The sequence below is a fragment of the Phasianus colchicus genome, chromosome 19 (assembly GCF_987193195.1).
Source record: "Phasianus colchicus chromosome 19, bPhaCol1.hap1.1, whole genome shotgun sequence".
NCBI lineage: Eukaryota > Metazoa > Chordata > Aves > Galliformes > Phasianidae > Phasianus > Phasianus colchicus.
Window position 1 is genome coordinate 5,677,418 of NC_143454.1, and position 19,214 is coordinate 5,696,631.

Consider the following 19,214-nt stretch of genomic DNA (forward strand, 5'->3'; position numbering starts at 1 on the left):
AGTGGGGGTGGATAAGGAGCTGTGCACCATGCAGGAAGGATTTGTGCACCGGGTTCCATTTTTCTGCTTTGCTTTTTGCTGCTTATCTTTTCCTCTCAAACTCAGCAGCAGGACCTGGCTGAACATAACCCATGTGCTGCTCTGGAGAAAGGAGGAACTGAATCTGCATCAAAGTCTGATCCCTACCATGATAGGTAGCTGAGGATGTAGGATAGCATCACTGCAAGGTGCTGGGCTCTCTTGGAGACTTCGGTGCTCCTGTATGATGGCCCCAGATGGGGCCCTCCATGCACTGCAGCTGCTGCAGCTGCTGCAACTCTCCCAGCTTGGAAGGAGCTGGGGTGTTCCCAGCTTCCCCAGGGCTCAGGGGGAAGAAGAGGAAAGGAGGGAGCTCCGTCCACAGGGACGGAGAGCTCAGGAGGGCATAGAGAACAAAATCACAGAACCATTAAGGCTGGAAAAGACCTCTGAGATCCCCAAGTCCAAACCCTACCATGCCCACAAACCACATCCCTCAGTGCCTCATCTCCATGGTTCTGGAACACCTCCAGGGAGGGTGACTGCACCACTCCCTGTGCAGCTGTGCCAGTGCATCACTACTCTATCAGAGAAAAAATGTTTCCTAATATCCAACCTGAACCTCCCTTGGCACAACTTGAGGCCATCACCTCTTGTCCAAAAAACCAGCTTGCAAGGAAAACCCAAAACTGAAGAATCCAAAGGAGTTGGGAATGAGGGACAGCATCTGTCCCTACAGTCAGCCTCAGCACTGCTTCTCTGTGCATTCCCACATTGAAAAGGAAATGTCAATGACTGCTGCTGCGGAGATACCAAGCAGGCTGACAGCTCACACAGCTGCACACTTGCCCTCCTTCAGCATTTACCTATGGGAATGTCCCGCTCATTTACCTTGTCAAGCACACCCCTGGGCCCCATGAAACCCGCAGCTTTTCTTCTGCAGCAGATAAATTAAGCCTATGACCACTTAACCAGCTTGCTTTGGCGCGGCACAAAGTCACAGCCAACCTGCACGGCGCGGAGCGGAAACTTCCCATCACACCGGCTGGGATCAATGGCAGCGTTGGTAATTGAGCTCAGATCTGCAAAAGTGAGTAGAAGAATTTCTCTCCTCGGACCCGATAACTATTTGCAGCATCATCAGTGACACACAACCATCACAGAATCGATAGGGGAACATCACTGTACGAATTAACCGCATCTGACCACGCGTCCTTCTCCATTAGAATTATGATCTTGTCCAATTATGGATCTTTCTGAACCTGTAATTATGAGTTTGGTACTGTGACTTCCCACTAAGCTATTGCTTTCCTTCCACAAGGGAGAGAGAAGTCAATGAAAGGATAATGGAAAATTCCTTTCAAGGACGCAGTGATGGCAAAATTTAGCTAGACAGGAAGGAAAATACAATGGGGACTTTACGCAAGACAATTCCCTTGTTTAGCCATTACCAAACACAAACAAAGCTGCTTTCTGCAGCATCACTCAATCCCTAACACAGATCTAACAGCCAGCTCTGCCTCCTGAATTCCCTTCTAACTCAGCCATCAAAGCTGCTCAGGTGAACAACTCTGCATTCAAAGGAAAATAAAGCATTCTTCCTGTTCATCCGTTCCCTTCTCCTTGCTGTAAAGGAAGCATAAACAAACAGCCCAAACAAACACACCTCAGATGTCTCTGCAGTAGCTATAGGGGGTTTCAAGAGACTGATGGAGCACCTGGCCCAATGGGAAAGGTGCAGAGGCAGCAGGAAAGCCAGGCTTTATTTACTTTCTGTTAAAACACATCTTTTCCCCTTGTTTGCACACAATGGTCCCCTTCCCAACAAAACAAGAGAGAAAACCCAACTTCAGCAACTTTCCCAAAGTACCCATGGGCTTGCACACAAGCATCGCAGTGTAACTCACAGAACAAAGGACCCTGGAACATTTCCCCCTTGTGCCACCAAATTTCAGCACTGCTTCTGTTGTCACCGTGTGCCACACAATCCATTTCTTCCTTGTTTTCAAAAACAGGCATCAAGAAACCATTTTACTCTTAATCCAGCTGCATTAGCACTGCAGTGTAACTCCACCTTGATTTCTCTCCCTGCCTTCCATCCAAAGCTCCTTTTAAACCCAGTGGGAATTTCCTGTGGCTCTAAAACACACAGGAAAATATGAAATTCCCACATTTCAGCAGGAACGCACACAATACACCCATGTTGCGCACATTTATTCCAGCATGCAATCATCGAGCTGATCACAGGTGCTGAGGTAATTTCACATTCAAATCAACACATTGCAAGCATTTATCCCAATGCCTCATCACTGAAACAAAAGGAGGTGTGCGCTGTGCTGGGTCCAGGCACTGCTCTGCTGTGCTGCTCTCTGCTCAAACATCAAAGCAAACAGGGAGCAGACCCATGGCACAGCTCTGAAACTGCTTCCCAGTGGAGCTTGTGGAGGAAGCATCCCCAGCATTCCCCATGGGGAAATGGAGTTGGAAGCAACTACCTGGCCTGCTGAAATGGATAACTGATACCAGAAACCAACAAACTATGAACTTCGACAATATCACTGGGTAATGCTATCAGCAGCTCCTGCACCCCACAGCATCACAGAAACACTGCATCTCAGGATGCTCTCCCTGTACAAACTACTGTTGTCCTTACCTGCAGTCATGCATTACCCAAGGGTGCAGTCAAGGTGCTCAGCCCCTTTTGTCTCTTCTAGCCACGTGCAGCACAAGTGGCTGTTTTATTCTTACCTTTGCTTCGCCTCCTGCTCCGGTACTGCTCGGTGTAAAAGGTGAGCTGGGTTTCATCATCCGCCTCTGAGCCAGAGTTCCCTTTGGCACGACCAAAGCCGATGCCACCTGAAGTGACAGAGAAGAAAAGATCAGAGAAGCACAGAATGATTGTGTCAGAAGGGACCTCAAAGCACCCCCAGCCCCAACCCCCGCAGCGGGCTGGTTGCCCCCCACCAGCTCAGGCTGCCCAGGACCACATCCACAACCTTGGGCACCTCCAGGGATGGGGCACCCACAGCTCTGGGCAGCAGTGCCGAGGCTTCACTGCCCTCTGCAGAGCCTTGAGGCTTCCAGAGGTGGCCGGGCACTTTGATCACTTGTGATTCTGCCAATACCTAATTGCCCTCACGCCAATGGCAGCATGAGCAAACGCTCACAGTGTGCTTGCTACCACGAGACAATTGCAATGGATATCACAAGGAAAACCTCCGCACTTGAGAGCTGCTCCTCCCAAAGACACCCACGCAGTGCAGCACAGTGAATCTCAGGGGCTCACTGCACAGAAAAAGGCAGTAGAAATAAAAGAACAGATCCTGAATGCACTTAGGAGCATTCAGGACCCCCCAGTGCAGGGCTGGCTCCCAAGCACTGAGGTCTGCCTGCTCCCCGCACACAGTGGGGACACGGGAGTCACAGACACCTCTGTGTGCCACCTCCTTGTGACACAGAGGGAAAGACAGATGAGAGGCAGTGCTGGCAGGAGGCCTGCAATCCTAACGAAGTTTCAAGCAAAGAGGCCCCTGGAGGTTGACAGTGGGCCTTTAAACCGCCATTAAAATATTTTACTGTTTTTAAAAAATCCTTTATTCTAGGCAGCAGCACAGATTGTTGGCAGGGGAACAGAAAGCGAAAGTGCTGCCTCCTGCCCTGGGAATTCTCCATCACTGGGATGAGAGGTGGGTGGAAAAGCCTTCAGATCCGGAGCTCCATGGGATGGGCTGGAGCAGGGGCTGTGCTGTGTTCAGGGCATGCCCAGCTGCAGCACTGAGGGTTGGAGCTAGGCAGTGCCCAGGCACTGAGGAGAAATGGGAATAAAGGGCTCTGAGGTGATTCATGCCACTGTAAACGCTGCCTGGTGTTTGCTGCTTTACTACCAGGTGTGATTTAGGGCCCTTAAGTGTGACCATTAATTACCTGGTGTTACCGAGATATTTCTATTAGGGTCCTAGAAAGCAGCAGGAGGGCATTAATGCAGCACAGAGCTGACAACAGCACTGATGCTAGTGGTGTGGGGTTGGGATCCTACTCACAGCTGTGCCTCCAGACCCCAAACCCAGAATCTGAGAGTCCCTTCCATCCCATCACACAAGCTGCACACCGTAAGGCCAGCAGCTAGCAGCCGTGCTGGCAGAGCAACAGGGATGGCTGCAGCAGTGCTGCCTTATTGCATAAAAGGCACGGAGCAAAACCCCATGGTTTTCTGCAGGGCAGAGGGCCAGGTTCAGCTTGGCCCAGCCTTGTGCCAGCCCACATCCCGGCCCCCAGCTGCCCCGTGTTTGCTTGCTGCCCGCGTCGCCGTGATGGATGGTGCTGACATGTTACATTACTCAGGCTGGATGTCTTCAGAGAACTGGTGACAGCGATATTGCATTTTCTGATTACCCAGAACCGTGCAGGATGCCAAAGTACAGGAGGTGGGGACCCAGCGCAGTTCCCCAGCCCGTGGTGGAAACGTCTGCTCCAATCCATCAGGGCAGGGATGCTTTTATCCCTCCCAGCTGCTGCGGGCGCTGGGATTCATCTTGGTGATGGTTTTCAGGGTACAGGGATGGAGGAGACCCCAATCACCGCCCCAATCCCAAAGCAGAATGAGGTGCTGTGGGTGGAGATAAGGTGGCAGAGATGCAGCCCCCCTGCAGCAGCACTGCAGCAGCAGAGCTGTGCTGGAGCAGCGCAACGCCAGCTCCATGGGAGTGCTGCAGCACTGCACTGAAACTTTTAGCAAGTGGGAGCTGACACCACAATTACTTTGCTAAACACATGCCCCCCCCAAAAAGACCAAAAAAAAACCCCCAGAAAACCTACAAGATTGCGATATCTGTTTTAAAGCACAGCAAAACAAATCCCAAACCCCACTGCTGGTGTCCCCCGGCACCCACAGATGAAGCCAGCCCCAAAGGACAGCAGAAAGGTGCTCACACTGCCCTGCAGCACTTGCCAGTCGTCTCAATAAGGCGCTCTTGGTGCTAATCCTGTTTGCAGATTGACAAACTCATTAATCCCCTCAAACAGCCGCAGCTCAGACCTGTGCTGGGCAGTGTGTGCTGATGTGGGGTTTCAGTCTGATGCTCATTTAGATGGGAGCGAGGGAGGGACCCAAGGTAAATACATCCCATGATCACACAATTAAAGATCCTATCATTAACAGGTGCATGCTCTGCAGCCCAGCTGGGGTTGTGCAGGCCCTGTAATTTGGAGATTTAGGGTGGCCAAGTACAAGTGCACAGATCCCAGGGCTCCAGATAGTCCCACAAAGCCCACCTGGTGGCTCAGGAAGGTGACAATGTCCCCACAGCCCCTCTGCTGTGACTGCACACAAAGACATCAGGTGGGCAAGAGAGGCAGATTCTCTGGAATTTTGCTTTTAGGACTGCTGTGAGGAGTTGCCAAGACCCCAACCCTCACAGCATGGCAGCACTTGCACGGCAAAGATGAGACCACTGCATCCTGCTTCCATCAGGAGAACCCGACAGGAGCAGGATGTGATGCTGTGACCTGGCTGAGGTGAATGCCCTGAGTGAGCCACAAAAAGTGGGATGGGGGCAGAAGGGAGGAGAGCAGCAGTGGGACAGCCTGGCCAAACTGCAGTTTTGGGGTCTGTAACTTTCAGTCGATTATGGCACAGCGATGACCTCTAAAATGCATTAAGACACAGCCCTGTTCTACACTAAATCATGCCTGGGATTGAACAGTCCATTAATCACGCATTTATTTTAAAAGACCAAAGCACCTACGGAACTTTCCCACTTACCAAAGCAGAGGAGAGCTGCGTGTGAGCACAGGAGCTCTCAGCCACCAGCCTCACTCCAGTGCTGCATTTTGGGGACTTTTCACAAATGCAAAGATTACTTATACCAACACACCGATGGCCAGGGTGCTTTTAAGCTCCTGCCCCAGGAGAGGGCACCAGACCCCTCTCAGAGTGTACCCACCTCCCCAGGGCCACCTCCAGCCCTCTGTGTTGAGCACCCAGCCCAGCTCCTGGTCCTGGAGTGGCCCTGGGGACAGCGTGGCCCTGGGGGGGGGGGCATGGGGACAAGCAGCATGGCAATGGGCATGCAGCACAGCGTGTTCCCATCCAGGCAAGTGGAGGGCTCCTACTGCAGCCTCAGCAATATGGAGCCCACCATCACCTGCAGCCAGGAGCCACCCTCTTGCACCTGCACTCACACCATCCTCCTTCCCTGGATTATTTATAAAGCTTAAATGCACTCCACTCAATAAAAGCGTCTGGGGAGAAAGTTTGTATGAAAAAGGCATTACACTCAAAAAAAGTTATGCGGTACTGTAAATGGAGAAGGTTTGTGCTTTGCTTTTTTTTTTTTATAAAAGCACATCTTCTTGGCAAAATATGACCTTTCCCAGAGCTGTTAGAAACACTTAGTGCAGAGTCAGATTTAATGACAAGCAATAGGCAGCAGTTTAAATGCACTTAGTGTGGGGACATGTAGCAAGGAAGAGCTTAGCTGAGATTTGTTTTTGTAGGGCTGAGATTTGGGACTGTTTGTTTTTTGCTGCGGTTTGGTTCAGTCCTCCCTCCTTACCGTGATGCACTCAGGGACCTTTTGGAGCCTTTCTGCAAAGGAGAAAATCCTTTGGCTGCAAGCAGTTCTTGCAGAGAGAGCCCTCCAGCTGTAGGACTCTGATGAGGTTAAGCATTAATTAAATCGAACCACAAGAAAATAATTACACACACGCATCCGTCAGGCCAACTTGTCACTACCCAGTAACAAAGTTGGATGCAAACTCCATCAGCAGAACTGTCATGTGGCTGTTAGAGGGAAATAAATGCATCCCAAATGGACAATTTCATTTAGAGGGAGGAAAAAAAAAAAAAGGATTGCAAAGGATTAATGAGGCGAAGGGTTTGTGTTTGCAATTGGATGTAAAATGCAAACATCGTAAGTTGTGATATCATCATTTAACCTTAATGCTCGGGAGCACTCCAAGCACTCGCTGCCACAGGGACAATTAAATGTGGGCTGTAAAACCCACACTCCCAGCCCAGAGCAGTGCCCAGGCACGGCCCTCAGGGCAGGGAAGAATAGGAACAGGAGAAAAAGGAGAGCTTGGGGCCATGGGGAGCTCTTTGCTGGAGCTGCCTTGGTTTGCATGCTTTTTGCAGCATGGGTCTCACTCAAATGTGCCCCTTGGAACCTTCTAGAAGATGTCCAAAAGACCTCCTCCTGACCTGGGGCTTTGGGGAAGAGGACATTCAGAAGGCCTTCTCCTGCACTAAGCACCTTTTGGAGTACATTCAAGAAGACCTCCTTTTGCTCTGGTGTTCTTGGAGAACACCTGGAGGACATTCAGAAGGCCTCCACTTGCCCTGAGGACCATTTGGAGGATGTGTAGAAGATGTCCTCCGACCATAAGGACCTCCTGGGATCTTCTAGAGGATTTTCAGAAGGCCTCCTCCTGCCTTTGGGCTGATAAGAACCTTCTGGAGGATGCTCACAAGACATCTTTCTGCCTTGGGGACCACTTGGAGTACGTTCTAAAAGCCTCCTCCTGCCTGGAGACCATTTGGAGGACGTCCTCCCACACCCTGCAGCACAAGTGGACACGGAGCACAGGGTTTGTAGGGAGAAGCACCAGCTCAGTGTGTTGAGATGGAGGAGGCATCCCCCAGGGATGGGTGCTGGGGCACCATGCTGGCAGCTGGCTCACGGCTGTGCTCCAGCAGCAGGCATCACACCTCCTCCCAAGTTCAGCTGAAAGGATGAATGCAGTTGTTCTATTAGTGACCAAAAGCCTCTTGCCTACGCGTGGTTTAAGGCAAAATAAAAAAATGAAATCAACAACAACAACAACAAAAAAGAATTTGGAGCAGGAAATCAAGGAAATTTCAGCAGGCAGTCACTGTGGACCCCAAAGCTTCCCCCCTTGGCCACACTAAAATCCAGCTACACGGATTTGAATAACGACTAGAAAACATACCAAATAATTTAAACCAGTTAAAGAGTCAGAACATTTTCTTCACACTGAGTGAATAATTTATGGACAGAGCTATAAAGAAAAAAAAAAAAAAAAGCCCTCTCCAGGCCCGTATCGCAGCAAAATGTATCCAGAATAAAAGATCACATTTCAGACTCATAAATAAATGAAAAACAAACCCAATAGTAAACAGAAAGCACAGTATTTCCTGCCCGGCTTCCCACAGAGCGCTGGGCAGACGCATCTGCTCAGCACCTCAGAAGAAGAGCTCCATCCCCACGCACGGCTCCCTGCTCTGCCATGCCCTCATCCATGGCCAACCCCACACCCACGGCCACATCCCAGCACCATCCTACCTCGGGGGCGGCTCCGGCGCTTGCGTCTCCCCACAGAAGTGCTGCGCAGGGCGGGTTGGAGCTGCCCGATCTCGATGGGAGTGTTGGTGCGGAAACTCTCCTTGAACTTCTGCATCAGGGACTCCACCGTCTCCTGAGTCACCTCGGGAGCTGCAACGCCAGCAAAGGGAGAGCAGTCAGAAGGGTTTGGAGGGGAAGAGGTGTGAGGAGCAGCTGAAGTGCCAGGGTTTGTTTGGCCAGGGGAACAGGAGACTGCGGTGAGGCATCACAGCATCCTGCAGCCCCTCGTGGCATCCTGCAGTCCATCATGGCATCCTGCATCCCATCATGGCATCCTACAGCCCATCACGGCATCCTACAGCCCATCACGGCATCCTACAGCCCATCATGGCATCCTACAGCCCATCATGGCATCCTACAGCCCATCATGGCATCCTACAGCCCATCATGACATCCTACAGCCCATCATGGCATCCTACAGCCCATCACGGCATCCTACAGCCCATCATGGCATCCTACAGCCCATCATGGCATCCTACAGCCCCTCATAGCATCCTACAGCCCCTTGTGGCATCCTGCAGCCCATCATGACATCCTACAGCTCATCATGGCATCCTGCATCCCTCGTAGCAATCTGCAGCCCCTCACTGCATCCTACAGCCCTCGTGGCATCCTGCAGTCCTCATAGCATCCTACAGCCTCTTGTGGCATCCTGCAGTCCATCATGGCATCCTGCATCCCATCATGGCATCCTACAGCCCATCACGGCATCCTGCAGCCCCTCGTGGCATCCTGCAGTCCATCATGGCATCCTGCATCCCATCACGGCATCCTACAGCCCATCACGGCATCCTACAGCCCATCACGGCATCCTACAGCCCATCATGGCATCCTACAGCCCATCATGGCATCCTACAGCCCATCATGGCATCCTACAGCCCATCATGGCATCCTACAGCCCATCACGGCATCCTACAGCCCATCATGGCATCCTACAGCCCCTCATGGCATCCTACAGCCCCTCATAGCATCCTACAGCCCCTTGTGGCATCCTGCAGCCCATCATGACATCCTACAGCTCATCATGGCATCCTGCATCCCTCGTAGCAATCTGCAGCCCCTCACTGCATCCTACAGCCCTCGTGGCATCCTGCAGTCCTCATAGCATCCTACAGCCTCTTGTGGCATCCTGCAGCCCATCATGGCATCCTGTAGCTCTTCACAGCATCCTGCAGCCCCTCATAGTATCCTGCAGCCCATCATGGCATCCTGCAGCCCCTCACAGTATCCTGCAGCCCATCATGGCATCCCACAGCCCTCATAGCATCCTGCAGCCCATCATGGCATCCTACAGCCCATCATAGTATCCTGCAGCCCTCATAGCAACCTGCAGTCCCTCATGGCATCCTACAGCCCATCATGGCATCCTGCAGCCCCTCATAGCATCCTACAGCCCCTTGTGGCATCCTGCAGCCCCTCACAGGGAGCAGAGGGGCAGTGCTGATCTCTGCTCTCTGGTGACAGCAACAGAGCCTGAGGGGACAGCATGCAACTGAACCAAGGGAGGGTGAGGTGAGGGTTGGTTCTGCCACATCATCCAGTAATGCCAAAAAAATAACTCCAAACAGAGCTGCCCTATGAAACTCGTCGCCCACCCACACAGCAGGCAGAAACAATGAATATGTTTGCAAATGGCAAAGATGAAATTTGGGATCAAAAGGTCTGCCCTCTAGAAGGCCACAGAGGTCGCCTGGGTTTAACAAATAGCTTGGCCTCTGTCAGCAACTTGAATAAACTCATTAGTGGAATGTGACCTCTGCCTCCATCAGAAGAGTCCTGGAGCCTCAGATCAGCTCCCAGAGCTCCCCCTGCCCACAGCACATCTGTACCCATTTGGGGCCATAGGGATTCCCTATGCAGCACATGCGCCAGTGCAGAATGGGGAGATGGGCATGCAGGATGGGGAGCTTGTAATCCTACATGAGCTTAAATGAGGAGATGGAGAAGGCTCTGAAACCAACGAGGGAGGAGAGCCCTGAACATGCAGTGCCAGCACAAAGAGCCCCCCACTCCTCTCCTCCTCCCCAAGTGCTGAGGGTGGGAGGGGAAGGGAGCAGGAAGGGTGGCAAGACTGGTGGGGAAGGCTTCTACCTTACATTCCTGCAGACAGGCAGCAGGGTCTCCCAGCACCCACAGCCATGTCCTCCCCATCCCAGGATGCTGAAGAAAATCCACCAGAGCCCTTGCAAGGGAATAGAGCAGAGCAGAGCAGCTGCTGCTCCCTGTCCATGCAGGAACCCCAGGACCTCAACCTGCAGGCACACAAGGAAGGTGCTGCATAAATCCAGCAGCACAGTGATGGAAGGACCAAAATTACTGCCCAGTGAGTGCTGGAGATAGGAAATATTTTGGGAGAACTCCAGAGAGAGGGCAGCATCAGGCACTATGCACGCTGCATGCTGCAACTATTCAGCACCAGATCTCCCCAGGCATCACAAATCAGAGTCCCCCAACACCCTTCAACAGAAGACCTTTCAAATTTAAGATTTAGGGCAAGCAACATACGACTCTGCAGTGCAGGATCCCCCTCAGACGTCATCATTGGGGAATTCAAGAGCATGGAAGGGTCTCACAGAAGCACAGTGCCATGCTGACAGCACACAGCCCATCACCTCTTGTGGGGCTGCATGGGGACAACTGAGCCCATGATCTCATAGAATCATATCAGCATAGAACTATTTCAGTTGGAAGGGACCTTTAAAGGTCATCTGGTCCAACTCCCTTGCAATGACCAGGGACACCTACAGCTGACCAAGTGCTCAAAGCCCTGTGCAGCCTGACCTTGAATGTCTCCAGAGATGGGGCATCCACCACCTCTCAGGACAACCTGTGCCAGTGCTTCACTACTCTTATCATAAAAAACTTTTTCTATCTGATTTAAATATTTTCTCCATCTAGGAGGCAGGGCTGTGCACCATCCCTTCATCCCCCAGTCTGTCCTGGTAGTGGGGACTGCCATCAAGTCATCATTTACTGAACCTCATGAGGCTCTCCTGGGCTCACTGCTGGAGCCTGGCTGCATCTCCCTGGGTGTCCTGCCCAGGTCTCTCCTTCAGCAGCTGTGCAGAGGGGCATTAAGCCAACAGACAGCAATCTGTGTGAACCCAGGGCTGTGCAATGCAGCACACGTGCAAGTAGAATAGGGATGGCACCAACCAGAGCTGGGGAGGACGTGTTTGCAGTTCCCAAGGAAGAGCAGTGTGGTCACAGCCCTTGTATGTTCCTTCCTTGCCCATGGAGCAGAGAAACCTCATCTCTATGGGGAGACAGCCAGAGCAATCAGCAGCTGTTGTGATACCACAAGCATTTACTCAACAGACAGGAATAAGAGAGAAAGCCCAGCAGCTGACCACTCAGCACAGCGCCAGTGTAGCCTTGGCCTGCCTGCCCCAGAGCTCTGAGGTTTGGAGCAATGCAATAAAATGCAATCCCCCGTGTCACTGTGGTCTCAGCAAGTGGAGTCTGACCCAGCCAGTAGGGCAGAACCAGGACAAAACCCTCTCAGATAAACAAAAGGTAGCCTGGATGAACTACAGGAGCACCAGGGGTTAGGACTCGGGGAAGACCTTTCAGGCACTGCCAACCACAACCAAAGGGAGGGAACACACACCCATGTACAGCAATGTGAGGAGACACAGCACTCACTGGGGCCAGTAGGATGCTCCTGAGTGTGGGGATGTCCATCACAGGAGACAACAGCCAGCTGAAGCCACCTTCCCCAGCTTTCCTACCCCCACACACATACACTGCAAATGGAGGCATCACATCTGGTCACAGACTTGGCATTCATGTCTACAGGGAGGTTTTGGTTGCTCACAAAAGGATGAGAACATCACTATGATGGGGCAGTGCAAAGCTTCCATCAGAGCAATGCCCCAGGACTACCCTGGGATATGAATGCTAAACACTGCTCTGCTGCTTTCCATTCCCTACTCCATCCCACTTTCCATCTTAACCCCCATTGTCCATCCCCACCTCCACCACCTCCTCACACTGGCAGCATCAGCCCATAGGGAAGCAGCTTTGCCCATAAGCTGACTACCCTCTCATTGAGCACAGCCTCCCAGATCACCTTCCCTCCTGCTTTGCTTTCCAAGGTAAAGGAGATGAATTCATCGGAACCATTGAGCTCACATTTCTGTCACCACGTGGAACATTTCTGAAGCCAAGCTGAGGTGGTGGTGAGATCCAGCCCAGCCTTGGCACGGCACCACCACTACCTCCATCTCATCCCAACCCAATAATGCCTTGGCAGCACAAAGCCACCCCCCCACCAAGCTCACACAGAGGAAACAAGAGGCTCCCAACCTCCTCCAAAACCAGCTTCCATCCCCGTCAGTGATTTGAGGACACAGCTGAAGGTCACCGTACCTTTGTAAAGCACATTACACGTTCCCATTGCACACCTCCTTCCTGTCCACCCCCATATGCTATTTTGAAAGCGATTTGCTCTCCTTATGGCTCCCCTATTCGTTTGCACATCTCCCACAAAACAATTCCACTCAATAGCCTTTATTTCTCCCTTTTTTTTTTTTTTTTTTTTCTGGCACAAATTGCAGCGGGGAAAATATGTTGTTTGGCTTAAAAATTACCAAGAAAAAAAAAAAGTCATCAACAGAACAGTACGAGCAACGTGGGGGAAAAAAAAAATCCTTTGCTACCAGGATGAGAAGTGGAAGAACTCATTTCAGTGCTTGTGGGACTTCCAGCAAACCAGAATAGCTGCGCCCTCCTCCTCTCAGGCTTTGGGGAGACTGAAAACTGCGCAGTGATTCCTCAGCCCGTGGTTGGAATGCTCTGTGCAGAGCAGAGCAGCTCCAGAGCAGCACAGCTGAATGCACCGCGATGCTGCGATCGCAACGTTTCCCAGCAGCACATCAAACTCAATTAGGGATTAAACAGAAACGTTCGGACGCAATTAGAAACTGAGGCTGAGGTCTTTTTTGCATCCTCATTCATTCTGACTTCTGCATGCATCTCTGCTGGTCCTGTGGCTGTGTGTGTGCTGCAGTCTCATCTCAGAGCTAACTCCTCTCCGTGAGCATCTCCTCCCCTCTCACCAATGCCTCCACTATTTCCAGTACAGCCCCCACTTTTGCCATGCACAGAGCGGGGTGCTCTCCTGCAATGCTGACTCTGAAATCCCAGTGCATCTTTATGGCCATCATGCACTGTGTAGGTACGTGTCAGATCCCTACAACACTGTAATACTGTCATAATTACTCTGTGCAAACCAACTCAAGGCTCTGGGCAGCCTGGTCTGGTGGTTGGCAACCCTGCCCATAGCAGGGGGGTTGAAACTAGCTGATCATTGTGGTCCTTTTCAACCCAGGCCATTCTTTGGTTCTATGAACTCTCTGAGTTTCCACACGCTTACTTTAACAGTTTGGGGTTGACCTTTTGGAGATTTCTATCCCACAAAGCATTTAAAAAAATCAACCTTCCTATTCTTTTCGGGATAGGCACAAATTTCACAATGCTGGAAGTTCTTTGCATGGTGGAAACCCTCTTTTCTCAGCAGCTCTACATAACAGGTGTTTGTTGTTTTTCGAAGCATGAAATAAGCAGCAGTGTTTGTTCTGAAACTGGGATGTGGACTGATTTTCAACAGTGCCACCCTCAAGGTACTGAGCTCCAGGAAGCAGAGAGCTTTACAAGCATAAAATTGGGTAATTATGCCATAGCCTATGTGATGAAGGTGGGAGATTTGTACAACTGCTCTACACTGATTGGGAAGAAAACACAGCCAGATAGCATAGTTTTATTTCAGGGGACCGAGCAGCTCCTGTGATGCACACATCTCCTCTTCCCCAATATACATTAACATACATTAATAGATCATTATATCCACTAATAAATCTCCTGCTATAAAAATAGATTTTTAATACGTAAAAAAAAAAAAAAAACAACCTAATTGCAATTGCAAATTGGAGGGGGAAGGAGGCAGAAGAAGAGATAAAACTTCCATTGAGATGTCTCCTTTGAAGGAAACCGAACAAATGTACTTTCCTCCTTCATATATTCATGAGCTGATGCTTCCCTACCCCACTCCCTACCACCCTCGGCTCCGGGCTCTGAGCCAGCACTGTCCTTATCTGGTACGAGGCAGGAAGGAGTCCTGATACGATCACAAGTTTTCAGTAGTTCAGCAAATCTGGAGAAAAGTCTCCACCGGTCGTTAATACAGCCTGGGGAGCCACAGTGGGCACAGAGCAGAACACCACAGCCCTATGGGTTTGGAACCAGCAGTTACCTGCTGGAAAGCTGTGACCCCTACACATGTCTGGAGGTTCACCTCAGTGCTCCTTCTCCTTTGGAAAAGCCAAAACTGGAGGAGCTCGAAGGAGCCTGTGATGCACAGGGGAGAGGCTGACTTCAAAAACACGTTGATTGGAAGAAAAAACTCATCCCCTCCCCAGCACCCAATGCCCCGACCCTCCTCATCCTCTCTCCAGTCACGGCGCTCAATCACTTGCCAGCTAATTGCCTCCACTCATGTGTGCAAACTAACCGTTTACTGGAAAATGCCACGGAATGTTAATTTCATTTGGAATTGGGTAATTGCAAAGAGCTCCCATTTTTTTATTTTTATTATACGAAATGAATAAGCGTGGTATTAATAGCATCACTTCCAGCTCCGACCACAATCGCAGCCCCATCGACAGAGGCTGTGAGTTATTTGTCACCCCTTCCTTTCCCTGCATTTCTTCCTTCTGCCTTTCCCTTCCCTTCGTCACGCTCCTGACTTTCCATTTTGGTAATTAAGATAATGCAGTATAATTATAAACACATTGTGAAAGATCAAAGCTCGTGTGCCACGGTCCAACAGCCCCAGCTCCGTCTGCTACAGAACCACCATCTCAGCCTATCCCTGACCTCCCCAAGGGCTGCTTCCCCATAGAAAATCCTCAGCTCTTCCTACGGGGCAAAGACCTTTTTCTAGCACAGCCCTTCCCTGACACTAACAGAGCGTTCACCCCCTCGGCCCATTTCTCCTCCTGATAGAATCACAGCAAAGAAAAGCCCTTGGCAAACAGGATGCTGCCCCTCCAAGCCTGCTCCAGCTCTCTCTGCCCCAGCACCAAAAGATCCATGCCACCAGGTGCTCTGCTTCCCACACCTCCAGCCTCATAAAACCCTTCACTTACCTATTTTACGAGACACCATAACTTTCAAGCTTATGCAACGAGCGGAGAGAGGAGCAGGAAGATGGGCAGACCCTCAGCAGCAGCTAATACTCCTCAAGTTATAAAATAATTGAAAAGTTAAATAAAAACACTCTGGAGGAAGCTTCCCCATTTGGTGCTAATGGGCACACGAAGCAGCCCAGGTTAATGTTGCATGGCAGGAGGGAGAACTGACAGCTCTGAGGACACAGCACTGAACTCCAGCAGCCCTCCTTCCTCCCTCCAGCTCCCTAAATTAATGCAAAACAGAGGGCAAGATGAAGCTGATCCCCAGCTGCCCAAGGAAGCTCAGCTCCAGGGCAGGAGGCAGGGGAGTGCTGGGGACCTCAGGCCACGGGCAGAAGGCACGGGTGGGGTATGTGGCAATGGCCATGGAAAGCATGGCTGGTAGGAAGGGGACACAGCAACAGAACCAAGGGCTGCTGCTGCAGCTCACCTTCCAAGCCCAGACCCATTGCTGGGGTGACCACCAGCACACCGAGCACCTGAGCCACGATGGCTGGCAATCCTGCCCTCAGCAGCAGGGTTGGAACTACATGATCTCTGAGGTCCTTTCCAATCCAAAGCACTCTGTGATTCTGAACACCAAGGTGACTGAGTGCCCATGGCCATGTACTCACACTCTGAGGCTGAGAAAACCCACTGCTAGCAGTATGGGTGACTCAAACCAAGCAAAGCATCCTGGGGGCTGCCTGAGAGCCCCCAGCACCTATTCATTTCCACCAGAAATGGGAACACTGCATGTTTTCCTCCATCTTTGCAGCCCTCTTTCCCTGTTCACTGCAACCTCAGGAGCCAAAGGCAGGTTCTCCCATGCCAACACCATGTTACAGATGGAAGGACAGCACTGGGGACAGATACCAGCTCCCAGCAGTGCAGACACAACAGACCATGGGGCAGACCCAGCATGGAAAGCCCTAGAGTGGAGGATGTTCAGGTCTCAAAGACAATAAAAAGCCACCACATTACTTTTTATCAGGCAAGGAAAAAAACAATCTTCTTGAAACTTATCCTGGTCAACAACTGGCCTACAAGCCAGCTATGCCTTTAATAATGCAGCATGTTATCAAACATTCATAGTTATGCATAAAGTGATGAACAACACGAGCCTGGCATTTATAGAAATATAGTTCCTGATGGCTTGTTTTCCTTGGACAGCCAGAACTTCACAGCTCATCTCCTGTGCGCTGGTGATTTCGCCTGGATGAAAAGCACTTTGGACACCTGGGGAATTCAGGGTTCCTGCACACAAAGCTGTCACGACATCTCCAGCAGCACTGAGGGGCTGAGACAGCCCCATAAAACCAACATAACCCCAAGCTGAAGAGCTGGGGGACCAAAAATCACCCAAATTTGGCCTCAAAGGGACCCTTCCCTTTGCACTTGGTAGCTGTGGGTTTGGGATGTCACAACGCTGTGATACAGACGTCACGAAGCCACCATCCCTCTGGGATGCTCAGCAAAGTGCTAGAATATTAAAACCCCCCTTTTCCTCTTCCATTCCCCACAGTGCCATCAAGAAGCTGATTTTCCATCTGCTTCTCCCCTCCCCTGTCTCATAAAATCAGTCAGTGGGATACAGCAACAGCAAAGGGAGGGGTGGTAAAACAACACTGTGTCAGGAATCCCACCTTGGGAGCCTGCTATCATTGGGCTGTCCCATCCCTGAGCACACAGGCGCACTGTGGGCACGGAGCCATCCAGCCCTCCTTGGGGTGAGCCCTGGTGGGAAGAACACATCTTCGAGGCTGGTCCAATCCTAGTGAAGGGATGATCAGAACAACCTGGAACTCCAGCCTGGCAGCCATCCTTAGGGTTCAAAAGGCAATGAATACATTAATTGCGACTATGTTTATCTCTCTGGAAAGCAAAGCTTTTCCCTGTCAGGTGTATGCATTTTCGAATTAGCATTAAGATACAGCTGGCATCACTGATAAGCCAAAAGATCCAGAGGCACACCCACTGCCACCTCTGCAACTGGGTCGCCCATTCTCTCCATTTCTCTTCAGCAATCCACTCAAATCAATCGGAATTAAGCACACTGCACTTAAAGACATGCTTAATTGCTCTGATAACAGGAGATGCTCTGAGAACAGGCTAAGCACGTGACAGAATGCTCTCCTGAATTGCTACCCATTCCTACCCTGTTGGGTCCCAAATATTTTAAGTTTTTCAGAACTGGAATTTGTGGTTGGTTTTTTTGTGGGTTTTTTTTTTTTTTTGCAGCCAGGAATGAGCAGAGTGCAGAAAACCCTCTGCACCGTGGCCACGCAGCCTGCATGAATATACATTTGTCAAAGGTCTCTGTAAATTACGCAAGGAGCTGGCGGGGATTAGATCTAGGAAAAGCTGATCAAATACAGAGAGGGTCACGATCCCATTAGGTCACTGAAAAGAAGACTGAGCCTCAGGACGTATCAGATGCCAGCCTGATGTACCATTCCATTTTGTTCCCAGCTCCGGCTAATGATAAGCCATCATTTCATTCATTGAATGCTCAGGAAGCCTCTGGTAGAGCCATGACTTGTGGGGCCCTACAGCTGCCAGCAAGAGCAAACCTCCAGCCCTCAGCCCTATGGTGGTGGTGTGCACAACACAGTGCAATCTGCACCATGGAGAACAATGTCCTGGTCCTGCACATCACAGGGCATCACCTCCAGCTCAGTCCTTGTCTTTAAACTCATCTCCAAACCCTGCAGCACTCACTCTGAATTGGGTCTCCATGGATTAAGGAAGGGAAATTTCAGAGATTTATCATGTTACTGCAGCAGGTTAAAAGAAAGGCCACGAGCTGTAGGTTCAGGATGGTGTCAAGGCACACCTCTGATCCATCACGGCACTGAGCACCAGCACTGCTGGCAGCCAGCACTGCCCAGTTTTCACCAGGCAGGATCTTGGGCTCTCACTGCCCCTGATCCTGGTAGGGCAAAGCCTCCTCCCCATGGCCCATCACTGGCTTCCCTTCCCACGGAGGGCCCAGGGAATCCAGGACAACCCCACAGCCACACTTGCTGGGCTCTATCCACGTTCATTCACTGCTGTTCACTGCAGAGTACATCATCCACATGGGGCTGGTTTGGACACGTGGGTTTGGACACATGGGTTTGGACACGTGGGTTTGGACACGTGGGTTTGGACACATGGGTTTGGACATGTGGGTTTGGACATGTGGGTTTGGACACATGCTATCCATGAGGTACAAACCCCAAGGAGATTTTCTAATTCACAGAATCATAGAATGCGTTGGATTGGAAAAGACCTCAAAGATCACCTGGTTCCAACCTCAAATTGCCATAGACAACCCCAAAACTGCAGGTAGACCACACAGCTCCCTTTCCATGCCAGCACATAGGCCTCCTTTCAGCTAATTAGAGCTGCCTATTTCCTTCTCTCTCTCTCATATTAATATGTTAATAAAAAAACTACTTTCCTTCTTCCTAAACTGCCTTAGATTTTTCTTCTGTCTAAATTCATCAGGGCTCTGTGCAATGTCATGAGGTCACTTTGTGCTCCTACTGCAATTCTAATTCTGTCAGTTTTCCATTTTCCAAGCAGTTGGGGGAATTTTTCTTTCTACTTTTTTTTTTTTTTTTCCCCCAAATCAAAAATGATTTTGCATAACAGCAATAATGTTAATGTCCCCGCG

At 50.7% G+C, this 19,214-nt stretch overlaps 1 protein-coding gene across 5 annotated transcripts in view; it reads right to left on the reverse strand.

Moving 5' to 3' along the window:
- The window catches only part of ASTN2 (astrotactin 2), a 262,038-nt gene that overhangs the window by 182,297 nt on the left and 60,527 nt on the right, over nt 1-19,214 (reverse strand). For 3 of the 5 annotated variants that reach the window (XM_090121266.1, XM_090121268.1, XM_090121267.1), the window contains exons 4-5: nt 8,322-8,471; nt 2,767-2,874 (exon numbers count right to left, since the gene is read on the reverse strand). In XM_090121266.1, coding sequence (XP_089977392.1) covers nt 2,767-2,874; nt 8,322-8,471 — 258 coding nt within the window. The other 2 variants (XM_090121270.1, XM_090121269.1) reach the window with 2 other exon arrangements.